Raw genomic sequence first — 17,520 nt, 5'->3', positions numbered from 1 at the left:
TTAATTCATTAAGGAGTCTAGCAGGTCAGCTATGAAGCTGTTCACAGTGGTGACCTCTGTCAAGCTTCATATTTTGGTGTTATGTTGGTCCTTGCTTTCTTTTGTGGGAAATAGTGACTTTGAATGTACAGAACTGTATGGGCATCACTATAATGCCAAGCATTATAGTGATTTCCTGCTCCATAGGGTATTCTGTGGTGTCTGAGCATGTGTGGGTGATCTCCACAGAGGCATAATAGATCTTGTGTTGTATAGGCAAAGACTTAAGTATGAGGCTTGTATAGCATTTTAGAAATAATTTGCAATACAGTATTGGAGGCTTTAGGAAATGTAAGCCTTTCTCATGAACAGGAATGGCAGAAAACCTACGTGCTTATGGAAGGGGCATCATCTTGTGTCAGGAGATGAAAATGGAAGTGGAAGATGGATGAGTAATAACTTGAATATGTGAAACAATAGACAATTTGATCATAGCCACTTAAGCTGGTCCTGAAGCACATGCCACAATGCTTTCCTTCACTCTCCCCCCAAGGTATCCTCTTAACTACTGCACTGACATGAAAGGAGCACATTTCCATGGGTTCATCCAATTATATACAAGGTCAGCATCGTGGGCTGCTGATTCTATGGAAAAGAGACATGCAATTGGCCTCTGTGCATGTGCTTGTGAGCCTTCCAAGCTTACATAAGCACCATGGGATGCACCAAGGGATGAACCCATGGAAACCCTTCCCCATGTTAGTGCAATATTAAAGGACTGCCTGAGCAAGCCTTTTACCATGTAGGAGAAATTTGGTAGATTGGTTCATTATTTATATTGAGATCCGAGTTCAATTTTCATTTAAACCATGTCCTTTTTGTAGGGCACAAGAACTGAGCAATGAATAAATTACGACAGAGCTTCAGAAGAAAGAAAGATGTCTATGTCCCTGAAGCAAGTAGGCCACATCAGTGGCAAACAGATGAAGAAGGGGTTCGGACTGGCAAATGCAGCTTTCCTGTTAAGGTAAATATATTTACTCTTTTAAGAACTGCAGCAAACTTCTAAATCCTGTTTGTGTTTGGATCATGCTAACAATACTTACGTGGAAGAATGTTTGTATTTGTTCAAATCCTGTTTCTTGTCTATGCACACATTATAGTTCTTCCTGTATGTAAAATATCGCTGGGGCTGAATAAAGAAATGTTGGTTAAAGAAAAAATCTTACAAGTTTTACTTGTTTAAATTGGCATACATTTGCACATGTATAAAGCTATAGTCTGAAGAATAAGCATATTTTGTTATTAAATTATACAATAGGCATCTTAAATGGATTTGTTATATAGGGAAGGAGTAATGTCTCTTTAAAGGTTAATTGGAGAACCTTTTAATCAAAAGGGTATTCGTTGATTGATCAAAGTAGTTAAACATTACATCATGCAGCCATATTTTTTTTTTTAAAAAACTTCCAAGTGTCTTCCATGCTAGTCAGATTTTTTTTTTAAAAAAAGTTCATTATAGAAAGTTGCTAGCTAAGGCAAGGGTGTGATTTACACTTTTGGAACACTGTTAAAAATTATTGTTCTCTGTTTCTCACAGCAAGTCTCACCCTTTAGTGGATAACTAATTTTTTCATGCTGCTTAGTAGTGTTAAGCACTCTTTAGCAAATAGGAATGGCTGTTTTAATGGTTCTCATAGATCTGTATTGTGTGTCCTTGAGTTGCTTCAACAGAGGAGGTAGCAGATTAAAGAAAGAAAATAGCATTGTGCTTTTTGAATTTGTTTAAGTGGATATGAAATAAGGGAACTATTGCAAGCGATCTTAAGACAGGCTAGAATATGAAAAGAGTAGGCAACTCTGATGCTAAGAGGCCTATGTATTGATATGATGCTTGTACTGATCCATATTCTACACTGGTGCAACAGTATTCCTACCAGCAGCTCATGGTCATGGCTTTTATATCTTTTGTCCCAAACTACCTCTTCCACCTTGTGTTGGTGTTCGCAATCAGCTGTATCAGGTAGCTCTTAGTCCGTTTCTTGCAGGAGTCACACACATATGGAATACACACAAGAATGCAATAAATAATTTCTGTAGATCTAATGGGGATACTTTTTTTTTGCAAACTGACTTACAAAGCTGATATTCAGTAGAAAAGTGTTTTTATCAGTTATCCAGGCTAATAATAGTACAGTCTTATTTCCCCCTAAATTCTATTTTCTCACACTTGTTTTGTAGTAGAGGTGGTTTTCTTTTGTATTTGCCTTCCCTACTCCATTAAAGTAGGGCTGCATTTATAGAAATTAAACTTTTCAGGAAGTAGAATGCTTACTTTTTCATCTATGTTTAGTACACAGTTTCAGCTGGCTTGATGTTTGACCTTTGCAGTGCTGCCTTTGTGGTACTGTTGGTGTGAGATAAGCATTCAGGAGTGGTAAAGTAAATGTTAATGGTTTTATTATTATTATTATTAAAAAGAAGACTCTATTTCCACCAATGTCATTTATTTGTCATTGTGTTTATAAACCTCACTGGAACATTAAATAGGTAAGTAAATGAGGAGACTTAAGATGCATTTTCCAGTGTCAGAATGTGTACCTCCAACTGAATATCACACACCCATACCTGACCAGAAATATAAGAGCATGGTTTTATAGAGTACCGAGAAGCTTTATATGGCAAGAAGATACCTGCTTTTTTTGCTTTTTAAAAACAACATTGGAAGTCTTGCTGAATAGAAGAAATTGGAAAAAGCACAAGTTAATGGGCATTTGTGAAGACCCCCAAATTGCAGAAAAAATGGATTTGGTTTGGCTTTCTTTACTTTTTCAAAGAAATATGGATGATAGTACAGTCTTGCATACAAGTCAATCTACAGTTTGTAGATGCTTTGTTGACCTCTTTGAGAGTTGGAACCTTGAACTTATTCTAAGAATGGTGGACAAATCATACTACTAAATAGCTGTGTTTGTGGCATGGCGTTGGGAGGATGGGACAATTTCCCCCGTCCCTCAATGAGGATCACTTTTGGTTCTGTGGCTGCTGCTTGTGAATCTTTCTATTTGATCCAATAAAACTACAGTGTAGAACTCTTAATTCTTGACGTTTTAAGCACATGAGGTGTTCAAGCTACCAGTCCAGTTCTAAATGGCACAGTTCTGTAATAGAATAGTAGCCACAACACAGAGACCTATCCTACTTGCATTTGAATGGACTTGAACATATTAATATTGCTGAACTGGGTACTGATGAATTGAAATTATTCCACTAGTACCAATAGTTGCTTAGAATTGCAGATCTTCTCTCTGCCTCATTTTTATTGGCATGGGATGGGGAAGAGTTGGGTTTTCTCAAGCTTATGAAATAGGTGTAAGAACTCAAATAATTTCTGTAACACTCTATGCAGTTAGGAACTTAAGATTTCATTCCTATTAGAAATAGGGCCTTTAGAAGAAATCAACTCTATTTAATCTTGACACCTTTTTCCTTGCCTATTTGCATGAGGGAAATTGCCAAGCAAAGTATTTAGATCAAGCCTATATAATTAGTAACAATGCCATGGTCATTGGGAATGTATAATAGTTTGTATACTGTAGTTCCTTGATGAAATATAGCATCCCTTTTTCAGAATGAAGACTGGCCAGACATACAAAGTCATTTTGTATAAACACTGCAGCAGTCATGTTCCTGCGTATTAGCCCCATCCATAACAGCCTGTTAAAAATGAGGAGCTGATTCTAGAGCCTTGTTTAAATAAATGGCTTGTCAGTAGTTGGCATTATATTAGTTTTATCTATGATATAGTACATCATAACAAGTAGAATTAGACTGATCACCCAGAGAGGATTCTTCAGTATTATAAATTCTAGGATTAATGGAAACCACAAAATCATTTGTTGTAAGGAAAGACTGTCTTAACCATGTCTCAAGACAGCACTTGGAAGGTTTACTATTTATGTACTTGGGTGGAAGGGTGATAAAATGGCAAGATTTCATTGGTCCGAGGACAGTGGCTGTGCCTGGTGATATAAAGATCTTTTAAATCCTTCTCACAATCCTAGCTGCAATAAGGCCTGTTTAAAAATCATGTGGCTGTGTTCTGAGTCATAGTTTTGTCCATACACTTATATTTTGTCTGAATTATGTTGAGGGTGTATAGTATGTGTGAAAATACTGGACTACTTAATCCAGCTGATACATGAAGATAAATACAACTACAAAGTGCTGGTTTAGTCCAATTATTCTAATCGGTGCTTTTCCCCTCCACTCTCCCTTTCAGTATCTGGGACATGTGGAAGTAGATGAATCAAGAGGAATGCATATATGTGAAGATGCTGTGAAGAGACTGAAAGCTGTATGTATACTTATTAAAATATTACTTTAAATATGCAATTGTTTTCCATTTACAGAGGTTTTTGTAGGGGAATTTAAATAGCTGCCTTAAAGCAGAGCTTATGATTACAGAGGCATACCAGTCAAATTGGAAGAAGAGCTAAAACCGTTGCTCTGTCCTGATCAAAGTAGCTATTCTGTGTTCTTAAAACAGTTCTGAAAGACTTAGGCTTATTGCTGTGGTTTTTTTTAAGGAGACCTCTCTCGGAAGTGTGCTATTTGTGCTTCAAACAAATGCCGCTATCTTTATATTAAGCCGGTTAGCTTTTTGGATAGTTATTCTCTATGCTATATGGACTGGGACTGCCATAGCATATATGTGCTTAGAGGCCTTCACTTTACTGCTGTACTTAGGTGTCCAGATGGTTAACTGATACTAGCTGTATAGAGTGTTTACTCTTCCTGATACCTGCTTCCACTCATGACTGAAGATGGGGGAGAACTGGAAAAACCTCTCTTGAATATTTGTAGTGATCAGATTCCTCACTAAGAAGAAAAACATGCCATATAAGATCTTCTAAATTAGGGGTGGGGAAACTCCGGCCTAGGGGCCTATTTCTACTCCAGCCAAGCCATGACTACCTGCCCTACACCTGATGCATACACCATCAGAAGTGGAGCAGGTAAAGGGAGGGGGAGTTGGGTGAAAGGGACTTTCCGGCACCCCCAAACACTGTGTTTTATAAGCCCTGATTAATAGCTGATTGTCATGGCTTAGAAAGCCTTTTGCATGCTTTGCAAAGGCAAAAAGGATCACCTGGTATCATTGTGACATCAAGTGATTGACAGGAGATTGGGTCCACCTACCTGAACCTGGCTTGGCAGGGTTCCGGCCCACTGGCTAAATTCTGTTCTGCATCCCTGTTTTAAATGGATTAGCTGACTTTTGACACCCACTGATTACATTTTTTTAGTTATTTTTGTGTTCTTCATTGACTGCATCAATAAATCTTAAGCCTACTAAAAGGATTTTTAAAAGGTCCTCTTGCATGCGTACATAGTGATTTCAGACTCAAACTTGTTGTTTCCTTCTCTCAGTCACAGACAAGAGGATGAAAAAATGGGCTTTGAGCTTTTGAATGAACTCCAGTGATCTGATTAGATGCCATCCTAAATTTCTCATTGTTCTTTGTCTTGAACAGTTTGGAAGCTGTGAATGCTATACTCCACAGAGCATTTCAGGGCAGGAAGAAGTCTCAGACTTGTTAGTATAAATGATGCTCTCCATTTTTTTGGGGGGGGGGAGCAAGCACATTGTCAAATTAGTTAGATGAGTGTCTGGTACAACTAAATACAAAGTGAGCGATAAAACTATTCCTCCCCTCCCCCCCCCCCGATTTCTAAGCCCAAAGAGACAGAAGTTTAAACTTGTGCATATAACACATTTGGCACACTGCACACTACATTTCTGGAGTCAAAGAACATAACTTCAGTGTTTGAATTCCCTGTTCATGTCCATAACTTAAACAAAATGGTTGTGTACTATATCCAATGAAGATCACTCTGAAATAACAGTCACTTGAAACCACCTATTACACACAGATGGCACATGGAAATCACCAGACTATGGGCCTTCCTTGTGTGGCATTCAGCACAAGAGACTTCTATTTCTACTGAAATCTTAAACTCATGCAGCTTTTGCTTATACTATTCTATATAGATTAACTGATTCTGTCAGACCATTTGTCAGTAAAGCCAATTGATATTGACTTTAGTGCTGCTTTTCTAAAATATTGATGTATTTCACTCCTCTCAAGCCACTTCTACTGATTACTGAGGAGCATTCTCATATTGAGACTTCAAATGTCAACCAAACATCCAACTGTAGAGATCATTCTTAAGTTGCTGCTTTTTGTTTCTGTTCATAAATGTGGGTTTTCTTTGTTAGCTTATACCCAGGATTTTGTTTTGTCGACTGAACTTCCATTTTCACAGGGCAAGCGTTTCTCTTCCAATACAGTAGAACAATTTCCTCTCAGAACAAGTCATAAGTCATTCAAGGGCAGTTGAATCTTGATGTATCTATCTGGGTGTAGCAATCTGATGTTGTCAAAACAGACTGACTTGTGTGTGGTAAACTCTTAAATGGCTAAACCCGGTTTCTCCTTTTCTGTGCTCTTCAATGGCCGCAGTAAATTTTCTTCACTGGACCTGCTGCATGCCTCAGATTTGGATAATTATACCAAAAAGATTATGTGAGGCAGTGCTCCCCCAAAGATATAAAACGTTACTTTTTCTTTCTTTTTTTAGGACACACTGCCTTTTACTTTCAGTTATGGAGAAACACATATCCAAGCTCACTAGAGGAGGGGTGGGAATAATTGAGTTTATATACTTTGACTGTCACGGCTGCTGGAACATGGCATAGTTTCATTAGTCTTATTCCTAACTCTACTTAGAATAGTATGAATTGACAGAATAAAATACCAATGTACAATTTTTACCACAATGCTTTTAAAATGTAGCTTTCCTCTTGACAAACAGCATTTTACCTGCCCATCAGTAAACTGTGTTGGAAGCTGCCAGTGTCTTGTCTCCATCCTCTCTCATTTGGTTAAAATTGTCTTCAGTGTTAGTGTCTTTAACAAGTCTTTTTTTGTTTTGTTTGCAAATATGATACATTTGTTAATGTATTTTCTTGTTTTAGCAGGTAAACGAAACTTAATAGTGTTTGAAAATACTAGTGTATCTGAATATTAACTTCCATAGCTACCCTAAAATCCATTTTGCATGCTCTCTATCATTAATACTTTTTCTAGAACATCTAAATTTTTCCAAGTTAACACCTTTTGAAAATTAAACCTAATTACAGTTTCTTAAGCAAGGTACCTTACGGACCTCCTGAACTCTGGCATATCTTCTGAAGGCTTATATTGATATTTAATGCTTAACTTGGCAGTGGTGGCATATATATGTATATATGTGTGTCTGTGTGTGTCTGTGTGTATATGAATGAGATTGATTATACATTTTCAAACTGGCAACTTAAAAAAAGGAATTCCATAACAAATCTTAAAGTATGTACTCCTATAGCATTTTTTTAACCTAGTGCAGTTGTTCCATTTTTCTTACCGAGATTTTTTTGTAATGAGCTATCTTGAAGACAGTTTTAATCATTTAAGGCAATAATACTAAGTTAGATATTTCACCACCCACTGCCATGTGTTGAAATAGCTGATAGATGGCAGAGAAGGGGCATTATGTCTGTAAAGCCTGCTGTTACTTCTAGACCCTTAAGTATCAAAGATGACCACAGATGTGGTCTTGTATCTCTTATACATATGAAGAAACTGCTGCCGCCATGTAGGAATTCATAATCAGCAGTTCACCATGCAGATTGACTAACTTTCTCCAAACCACCATAAACGTTTTGTACTGGAGGCTGTGAAGCTTGTGAAGCAAGCCAAAGCCCATAAATGGCTTGCTTCATGGTAGTCATCACAGGAGTAATTTAAAGCACTGTTGATCCCATCCCTTAATTTTCAGTGAAGATTGTCAGGAAATATATATCTGGGCTTTTGTTTGTCTCTGAAATGGATAAATAATTTTAAAATTGCCTGTGAAATATATCTTAAAGCTGCTGCATTTGATTGCCATCAAAATGTGTAATACTCCCACTTCGCTGATTGTGCTTGTCAAATCTACCACAATTTCTATATGTATACTGCAAGATGTGTATGAAGTGTTCCTGTTCAGTATACACATTGTTTATTTGGAAAGCTTCATAAGCTGCTTAATCACAAAACTCTAAGCACTATATACATATAATAACAGTGAAGAGAGAACTCTTAGGTGATGCAGATAGTTTACTTGTAAGTTTCTGAATGGTTTGTTTGTGTGTGTGTGTGTGAGAGAGAGAGAGAGAGAGAGAGAGAAAGAAAGAAAGAAAGAAAGAGGAGTAAGAAGCCAAAATCTAATATGGAGCCTCTTCAGTGAAAGAATCCACATTCTAAAATAAAAGAAACTGCAGCATAAATATCCCCTACACTTTCTACTAAATCTGCTTTACAAAATACTGTTGGAAAATCATGATGGAGGGTATATGAGCTTAAACACAAACACCTTTTCTAAGCAGGCTTTTGAGAAGGACTGGAAATATGCTCCCCAAATTATTTTCCTTTTGCTGTCATGCTATTTGAGCTCTGTTAATTAACTTGAGCTTTTCAAAATTTATCTAATGTGCTAATTTCAAGTCATCATCATCCAATTTGGAACATCTCCATGTCTGCTGCCAAGTTTGGCTTGTAACCTACTAAAAGCTAAAGGGACAAACAAAATGAAGTCTACAACATTTTGCATGAAATTGGGTCTGATTTTTCCTTTCCTTTCCACCAATTTCAGAGCTATGGCCTGTCCTAATAAAAGCCCATGTGATGCTTTCTGTGTGCATTTTCATGGGACTTTCCACACCTGCCTGTCACATCCTCTATGGATAACCCTAAACATTCCCTACTTTCCTTCCAATCCCCATTTTTTGTATGTATGTGTTGGTTTAAAACCCTGGGACACTTTAGCTACCTACAGTAATAGCATTCGACTTGTCCCCCCTGTTCCTCCAGGAAAGGAAGTTCTTCAAAGGCTTCTTTGGAAAAGTAAGTTTAATGCCTTGTTGTGTTTGTGCTGTAAGGAGTTACATCCCCAGTATAGCATTGCCTTGTGTCAGGAGCCTCGTTCAGACATTATGTCTGAACAGGAAATAGCAACTGGTGTTGAGTGCATAGGGCTGCACATGCTGGCACTAGCCCAAACAGCCCTTCCCTGCCTGCTCAGTCCCAGGCCTTCCTGTGTTGAGCAGAGAAGGTCTAAAGGGAGCTTCTACCTGTCTTAATCTGAATGTGAATGGAAGCTTTGAACAATCACACAAGCTGGTTAATGTACTCATTGACACTTCTATTTGCATTTAAGCAAACATGGGTAGGAGTCCCCTTTAAGGGAGGGGGCAGGATTAAAAACTCATACATTGACTAATAATGAAACATATCTTGTAGATATCTTTCCACATTTACTACTCTATTTTTGTGATGTACAAATAACATGAGAAAACTTGGTATACTTATTTGTATAACATTCTTGCTTATAAAACCCAACAACAACTACTACAACAACAACGGGGTTTTGGGGGGGATGGGGGGACAGAATGAGCTCAAACCATGAGAGAGTGTTTTTAAGCTTAATTTTAAATAATTAAATGTGCATTTATTTTGCTAGAAAATTGCCGTAATTTAAAAAATATTGGCATTTAAAATTGAACTAAAAACAGAGAGAACTAAAAAATATTTTCTTTACAAAATCCCACTGAGCAACATAAATCTCTGGAACATGCTGGCATTGTCTCCTGTCTCTGGTTGAAAGAGAGTGGACAACAGCAGGCAGAGGATCATAAAAGGCTGTACCACACCCATTCAGAGCTGTGTTTCTCTGTACATTAACTGTCTGTGTTGCCATACTTATTTGTGTGTCATCTACTATAAGATTATGCCGGGACACGATTCTTTCAATCTGCATTGAGAAATTGGTGAGAAAGTTGCAGTTGCTGCCAGACATTTTTGCAGCATGCCAGAAGTTAAGGGCAACAGCTGGGAAAGCCTCACATGTCAGGCAAGGAGCAAGGTTCCTCATGAATTACTTGCCACTGTTCACACACTTCCTTCCTTGCTTAGTTTTAAAGGTCATAACAGACCTGTGGGAAAGGGTTATTCCCCTCCTCCAACTTATTCGCTTCTGTCCCCCCCCCCCCCGAATGTGGAATAAGGAGGGATTGTAAATGGACAAGGACCTGGGAGACTAGGAATAAATTTCCCATGAAACCTACAAAAGACCTTGGGCCAGTCACTATCTCAACCTAACCTGCCTCACAGGATTGTTGTTAGGGTAACTTTGGGAAATGGAGAGAGTTGTTAAAGATTAACACATTTATTATGGTGTAGACCTTTTTGGGCTAGAGTCCACATCACTAGAAGCTTGACTCTTGGTAATCCATTAAGCTTACACAATAATACTGTTATATCCTTGAAACCAGTTTCTCTTGTCATAGCTGCTTAGGTAGTAAACTATAGAAAACACACACTTCTTGACCAACTAAAAAAGATCTTTAAGAGGCTTGCTAGAGTCATTAACTGGTTTCATCACTTCTAATCACTACCTAGAATCCTAACATGCAGATAGAAAACCACAGGCTTGGAGACCTAAAATATCATCTAAGCCAATCCTGTAATCCTATAACAATACATTTTCCATAGTCTTGAATGTGCTACTGGGCTATTTATTTTTTCATTTTCTGCTGTGAGCGCTGACCAGTTGGCTACCTCCTTTGAAAATATACCACAGCACTTAATGAGTTCATGGCAGTGTTGAATCTCAAAGTGAGAATCCCTAGCTCAGTATTTTAGTCACTGTATCAATCCAGGCCGTCTAATTGTTCAGTCTATGTTCTTTGCATGTCTCAAGTGAAGAAAGAAGTAGTGGCTCCGGTAGGCCACTACTAAACCATCAAAGAAAAATTCATAATACTATCATGTACTTTTGGCAAAAACTCATTTTTAAAACTACGAATCAATAGCTACATCTTACTTCAAGTATTAAACATATGCTTCTGTTAAGGCATCTAGGTGAGACAGGTACACATCTAGTATGACACTTCAAATTGTCTTAATGCCAGCACTACCACCCCTGCCCTGAAACTAAGCGTATCCTTCTGTGAACTCAAGAATTGTAGGTATGTAATGAATCTGAACAGCTGGTCCATTCCTGTTCATCCCAGCAAACACTTTGTACTGAAATACCAAATAAACAGCATTTAAAATCATAAGTGTTGCTTAGATTATAATACCACACATGGAGAACATGACCAGCTAAACTGCATCACATCAAAATATGACTTCAATAATCTTAGCACTTGTTATTTAGTGTAACGTTAAACAATCTAAGCTATATGTTATAGGATAAAAGGTTAAATCTCCCAGTGTCCTGGAGTGGAGTTAGTCTCTAGGACTCTTCCAAACAATTAATAGGGTAGCTGTGAGGAACTTTATTAGCCCTAGGCCAGTATCAGTAGTGAGATCTTCTCTGTTGATAAGGGGAAATGGATAAAGGAATAGTGATATGTATGCTTCCTTCTAAAATGTCAGAGGGGTTTTGCAACCCACTCCTAGATAGTGGGATTGCCGCATCTCCAAAGAAGGGAACAGGCTTCAGGCAATAGCCCTGGAACATTTGGGAATGGGAATTGTAACAGGAATTTTGTTGGGGCTTGAAGTATTTGCCATCTTGCTTAGCCAATAAAAGATCCCATAAGTCACTCACATATGTATAGGCTAACTGTTAGAGCTGAGCCCACTCAGGATGTCTTACAAAGCATAAAAACACAATTGTTGGCATCCATCCGTCTGGAGAGACGATGGAGTGCACTTCTGGGAGTGAAGTCAAACTGCTGTGTTAGCCGCACCCAAGTGACCTCCTTGGGGCGCAAGCCTGGGCAGTGTGTTCCAAAGGAAAGCAGAGCAACATATTTGGCACCAGCTTCGCTGCAGGAGTTGCCAGAGGGAGGCATACAAGGCACTATCCAACTGTCCTAGGGTTTACTCTTTAGCCTTATCTTCTCCTGAAGATATCCTGCAGGCAGTGGAGGTCTAGGATCAGTGTTTCCCTTCTGCTAGATGGGCTACCTTTCCAGGTTGATAAGCCCCACCTGCCCCTCAACTCCCGCTATACTATGTGCAGAAACGGCCTTCTTAACAGTTGGACCACTCTTAGTTTTGTCTGCTCAATCCTCCAAAGCCTTTCATCACGTGCAAGGGAAGTCCCTTAACTCATGAAGGCTCTGAGACCCTTCTGCTACCCTCCCCCCCAGTTTAGCTGACCAGTCAAAGCCAGCGAATGCATACAGTACACACGCACGCATTATGGGTCATTTGAAAGTTGCATAGAATAATAAGAGTTGGAAGGGATCCTGAGGGTCATAGTGTCTAACCTCCTGCAATGCAGGAATCTTTTTTTCTGAATTGTTTTTATTAATTTTCCAAATTATTACAAATCAAACCAAATTAAATTAAATTGGAATATTTTTGCCCAATATGGAAGAGCCCATGGAACAGATTTAGGGGGTATATGGGGGGGACGGGACAAAAGTTCCGTTTCGCAAGGAGAAATGGAACTACTTCCCTTATCCTATGCTGACTACGATCCTGTAAAGTACTTCCACATTTGATGGTAGTGCTACCGCACGAGACACAGGACAGAACATTGGGGTGATGGGAAGACAGACGTAGAATGCTTGTTGCTTAAACTGGCAGCAAAAAGGCTACTTGTGGTGTAACTCCTTAAGCGTCAGTGTTAACTGACAGTTTATTTGGTGTTTAAACAGGTAAAGAATTTAAGCTTGAATTCTTTGCCTTTATTTGAATGTATTAACATACTTGACTCATCCTGTTCTATTCTTTCCCCCCTTCCTTTTGCATTGTGTTCTTGAAAGGCTGGCTTCAGCTTGATTCTCTGGAGGTTTTGTTGTTTGGTCTGAATATCTGGCTTTGGGCACTCCTACTGAAGTTGGATATCATCTGCACACTGACTTTTGTGCTTCTTGGAAAGAGGAAGTCTGCATTCAGCCTTATTGACAGCACAGCAGTAATACTGTGTTTCTTTTTTTTTCTTCCCTGCAAGAGCGGAAAGAAGGCAGTTAAAGCCGTCCTGTGGGTTTCAGCGGATGGACTCAGAGTTGTTGATGAGAAAACAAAGGTTAGACACTGCTGGGTTTGGAACCATCATAAACTGTACAGATAATCACTGTAGTTCTCACTGCTTCTTCTATTGCAGGGTGTTAATAACTTCATACATGCCTAGTTCAGCGAATGAAATATGCTAATTACATATGGCTCAAATTTTATTTGGCTTTTTTTGCCTTTGTGAACTTAGGTCCTTTGAATTCTTGTTTTGCTTTGTTTGCTTGAAAAGGGATTTTTGTCATAGCAATAAATAGGGAGAAGGCAACAGTTTCATCCTGTTCTTTCTGTCCCTGCAGAAAAGCTGAAAGAGATTAAACTGCATACAGATATGTGATTGATCTGAATTTCATTCTTGCTGCATCCTAAGATTTTGAAAATCTGTGTGAGAATTGTTGTTTTTGTTTGTTTTTACATTTGTTATGGTGTGTATTTTTGTTTTTTTATATTGTAAACTGCCTTGTGATCCTTGGATGAAGGGCAATATTAAAAAAATAAGTAAAATAAAATATTGCAGTGAGAAATGAATAAAATATGTGAGGAAGGTATTATTTGAAGGCTCTAGAAGCCAGTGCAATTCAGATTAATTCTCAATCAAGGTTTTCAATCTTTAAAATATCTCTAAGGCATTACTGAAGGGAGAGCATTAAAATTGATGATTTGTATATCGCTTTATATGCTAATTTGTATCCCGAAGGTGCATATTTTAAAAACTGCATATGGCTTTTTAGTTGAATACCCAAATGTGTCCAATCCTATTTTTAGTTTTAAATGATGTTTGCGTGATATTTGTGCCATCCTATTTTATTTCAGGAGGGTTACAGTTATTCTTTTAAAATTGGCAGCCCAACTTGTCCCTTTCCCCAGTAAGCACACAGAGATCAGTGGGAGTTCTGCCAGTGACTCTAGTAGGCTGGGGGTCACCTATGTTCTTTGCTCCCTGCTCCTCCCTTTTTAAAAAAGTAGTGATATATGGAGGTATCTGCAGAGGGGAATAATGCCAACCAAGGACAGGTTTGCTTCCACTGCAGCTGCCATTGAATGTCAAATATAAGGAGGTTCTGTGATGGATCATACCCTGTAGTGGCACTGTTTGGGATGCTACAGATGACACAACTCTGTCTCTCTGCTGCCTCAATCCTCTGTGTCAGTGTGGAAGGCAGCTGCATCCCAGGGACAGCTGTGGAAATGATGTACATTGAAGCGTAAGGAAACTGTTCCAGCAATGATTATATTTATACGTGTGACTAATACCCACTGTGCAAGTCCAGAGCCCCATGCAGGTTCAGAGCCAATTTGATGTGTTGCGTAGTGAAAGAGAATAAGATGCGAGTTGGCAAGCTAATGATTCAAATGTTGGGCGTGAGCCTGCTGTATAGATTTCCCCTATTCTCAGCTCCCCACTTACAATATAGAGCTGTTGTAAGGGCTACTGAGGGCCCAAACCAGATGTGTGCAGATTTGGTAAACATTGATTTGCCACTTTCATCGTAAAGTGGAGATGAAGAACCAATGTGCATTTTATTACTTTTTTGACAAAAAAGAATATAGCGGGGAAGCGACTCTTGGCTGCCTTCCCAGAATTCTGCTTGAAGACCCCCCTCCCTTATTAACTTTCAGTATCTGAGACAGCCTGAGGAACAGAGGGTTAAAAGCAGCAGAGCAGAGGTAAGGCAAGGGAGGCGAAGGGTTGCACTCCCACCCCACTAAATTTAATGACAAAATACCCCCCCAGCACCCCCCAATTGGCAGCAGCATCTTTAGCAAACATGTGTATATCTGGTTTTTGACCTGAAAATGTATGTGAAATGCTTTGAATTCACGTAAGCCCTTATATGGGGACGCAGGTGGCGCTTTGGGTTAAACCACAGAGCCTAGGACTTGCTGATCAGAAGGTTGGCGGTTCGAATCCCTGCGACGGGGTGAGCTCCCGTTGCTCGGTCCCTGCTCCTGCCAACCTAGCAGTTCGAAAGCACGTCAAAGTGCAAGTAGATAAATAGGTACCGCTCTGGCGGGAAGGTAAACGGCATTTCCGTGCGCTGCTCTGGTTTGCCAGAAGCAGCTTAGTCATGCTGGCCACATGACCCGGAAGCTGTACGCCAGCTCCCCTCGGCCAATAAAGCAAGATGAGCGCCGCAACCCCAGAGTCGGCCAAGACTGAAGCTAATGGTCAGGGGTCCCTTTACCTTTACCGTTTAAGCCCTTATATGAAAGTCAAGTGGTGTTGTTATTATGCCTCTTACTATTATAGTTTTGTCTAAGTCAGGAATCAAAAGCCTATGGTCCTTCAGATTTTGTTAGACTCCAGCTCCCATCGGCTTGAGCTAGCAGGGCCATTTGGCAGGAGTGGTAAGGGTTGCCCTACAGCCGCATGTGAAGGGCCAAAGTTCCCCCACACCTGATTTAAGTCCTGTGCTTCCAATGGTTCACCTGCCCTCTGTTTCCATTAACTAAACTCTCTCTAGAGCTGCTGCTGTTATATATTTAACTATTTTAAAATGCAGCTGAACTTCGCCACGGATGCTTGAGAGCCAGTTACTGCTTAATAAACAGCTTAGCTTAAAGATGCCAATATTAAAGCTGTTATTCTACACTCTGCTACTACACTCTATAATGCTTGATGGTAATATTTCAGCTCATGTGGGAAATTGATTGTAATATTGCCCCTTGGTGGTTGGATAAATTAGTACAGGTCTCCAAACATTGAATCTCCAATCAGTACAATAATTTTGAGGATACACTTGCACAGACCTTTGAAGAGAAGCCAAAGTTGTTTTTTTAAGTCACCCCTTTAAATATGTGGAATATATGTGGAAATATATAAAGCAAATATATCCGGCAGACTGAAAGGTACAACTTTGGTATTAACCTGATAGAGGGAAGAAGGAAATCTAGAAATGTACTGTGTGGTATATTCCACGCTCCTGTAATGATTTGAATTTCTTATATCATCTTTCTTGTTTTTTTTCTTTAGGACCTTATAGTTGATCAGACAATAGAGAAGGTTTCCTTCTGTGCTCCGGACAGGAATTTTGATAGGGCATTTTCTTACATCTGTCGAGATGGCACAACACGACGCTGGATATGTCACTGCTTTATGGCTGTAAAGGACACGGTAAGCTGCTTTTAGGATCACAAAAAAGCAAGAGGCCCTTTCCAAATTATGTCACTTGTCTAGAGAAATTTAGCTTTCTTGTGGCAATCTTGTCATTTAAGAGCAGTGCATTCAACAGACTCAGATATTTGAAACTGGAATGTTAAAATCCTGTAGCTAGTGTAAATCATGTATGTTTCTTAATACAAACAAGCAACCTAATGTGCTTACAGAGCATGAATTGCCATTTTTAACAATTGTACAGTATTTGCGTTATGGATTTTATAGCACCAATATTTCAATATATGAACTGACTGAACAGCATTAACACCTGGCAGCTAAAATATATATTTAAAGTCTTAATCCATGTGTATGTCTCATGTCTCTCATAACCTGTGCTTTAACTGGATGTAATAGTTCTGAATTCTGCTGACCAGAATTTGTACAGAGAAGCTTGCATTGAGTGCCAGCTATCATTTGGCAATGTTTGGAGGAAATATGTAGTTCCATTTTGGTTTCTGAATGACGCAATATCTTTTCAGGGAGAGAGGTTGAGTCATGCAGTTGGCTGTGCGTTTGCAGCCTGCTTGGAGCGAAAGCAAAAGAGAGAGAAGGAGTGTGGGGTGACTGCCACCTTTGATGCCAGCAGAACCACATTCACAAGAGAGGGGTCTTTCAGGGTTACTACAGCAACTGAACAAGCAGAAAGAGAGGAAGGCATGAGGCAGATACAAGACACAAAAGGTAATGGGGTACAAGTCTGGCTATTGGGAAGCTCTGCTGACTCAAACTACCATTTTACCTGGCTTGTCATTTTCAATACCAGTGAGATTATGAACCCTACTGCAAAATAACTTCATTATACCTCTTGATAAGGTTTTGGACCTAAAATATCCTCAGTAGGCCCCTGAGAGCTTTGGATTTTGCAGAAACAGAGATATAGGGTGTGGTGTATTCTGTGCGTTAGATTGAGGAGGAGGGATTAGTGTAACTCCTTAATTTCCCATGTTTCTGAGCTTGATTTGTCTAATAGGCATGGAGAACCTTTGACCCTCTAGAAAGGGCTGTGCTACAACTTCCATCATCCCTTGCCATTGGCCATTCTTACTGGGACAGGTAGGAGTTGTAGTTGGCGATCTCTGGAGGGCCAAAATTTTGCCACTCCTAGTCTAATACTTTGCTTTCTTAAATACTAAAGGAGCGCCTGCAGATTTCAAGGCCTGCAACACTTCAGAGCCAGTGATCTTGGAAAAAGTAATAATGATTTACCTAGTTGGTTAAGAATAGAAGTTGTCTTAACACATAGACTCACAAACAATGGTTGCATCTTTTTGA

At 39.3% G+C, this 17,520-nt stretch overlaps 1 protein-coding gene across 11 annotated transcripts in view; it reads left to right on the top strand.

The window, feature by feature from the left end:
• NUMB (NUMB endocytic adaptor protein) overlaps positions 1-17,520 on the top strand; it is a 65,155-nt gene that overhangs the window by 31,842 nt on the left and 15,793 nt on the right. For 6 of the 11 annotated variants that reach the window (XM_083606941.1, XM_083606946.1, XM_083606938.1 and 3 more), the window contains exons 2-7: positions 864-1,006; positions 4,262-4,336; positions 8,934-8,966; positions 13,033-13,107; positions 16,066-16,206; positions 16,728-16,929. In XM_083606941.1, the coding sequence (XP_083463067.1) occupies positions 881-1,006; positions 4,262-4,336; positions 8,934-8,966; positions 13,033-13,107; positions 16,066-16,206; positions 16,728-16,929 (652 nt within the window). In that variant the 5' untranslated portion in view covers positions 864-880. The remainder of the gene's footprint in view (positions 1-863; positions 1,007-4,261; positions 4,337-8,933; positions 8,967-13,032; positions 13,108-16,065; positions 16,207-16,727; positions 16,930-17,520) is intronic. The other 5 variants (XM_083606948.1, XM_083606944.1, XM_083606939.1 and 2 more) reach the window with 1 other exon arrangement.

This window comes from Podarcis filfolensis (genome assembly GCF_964270895.1).
Source record: "Podarcis filfolensis genome assembly, chromosome: 1".
Lineage (NCBI taxonomy): Eukaryota > Metazoa > Chordata > Lepidosauria > Squamata > Lacertidae > Podarcis > Podarcis filfolensis.
The sequence above is the reverse complement of the archived record's forward strand: the minus strand, read 5'-3'. Positions and strand labels throughout refer to the sequence as shown.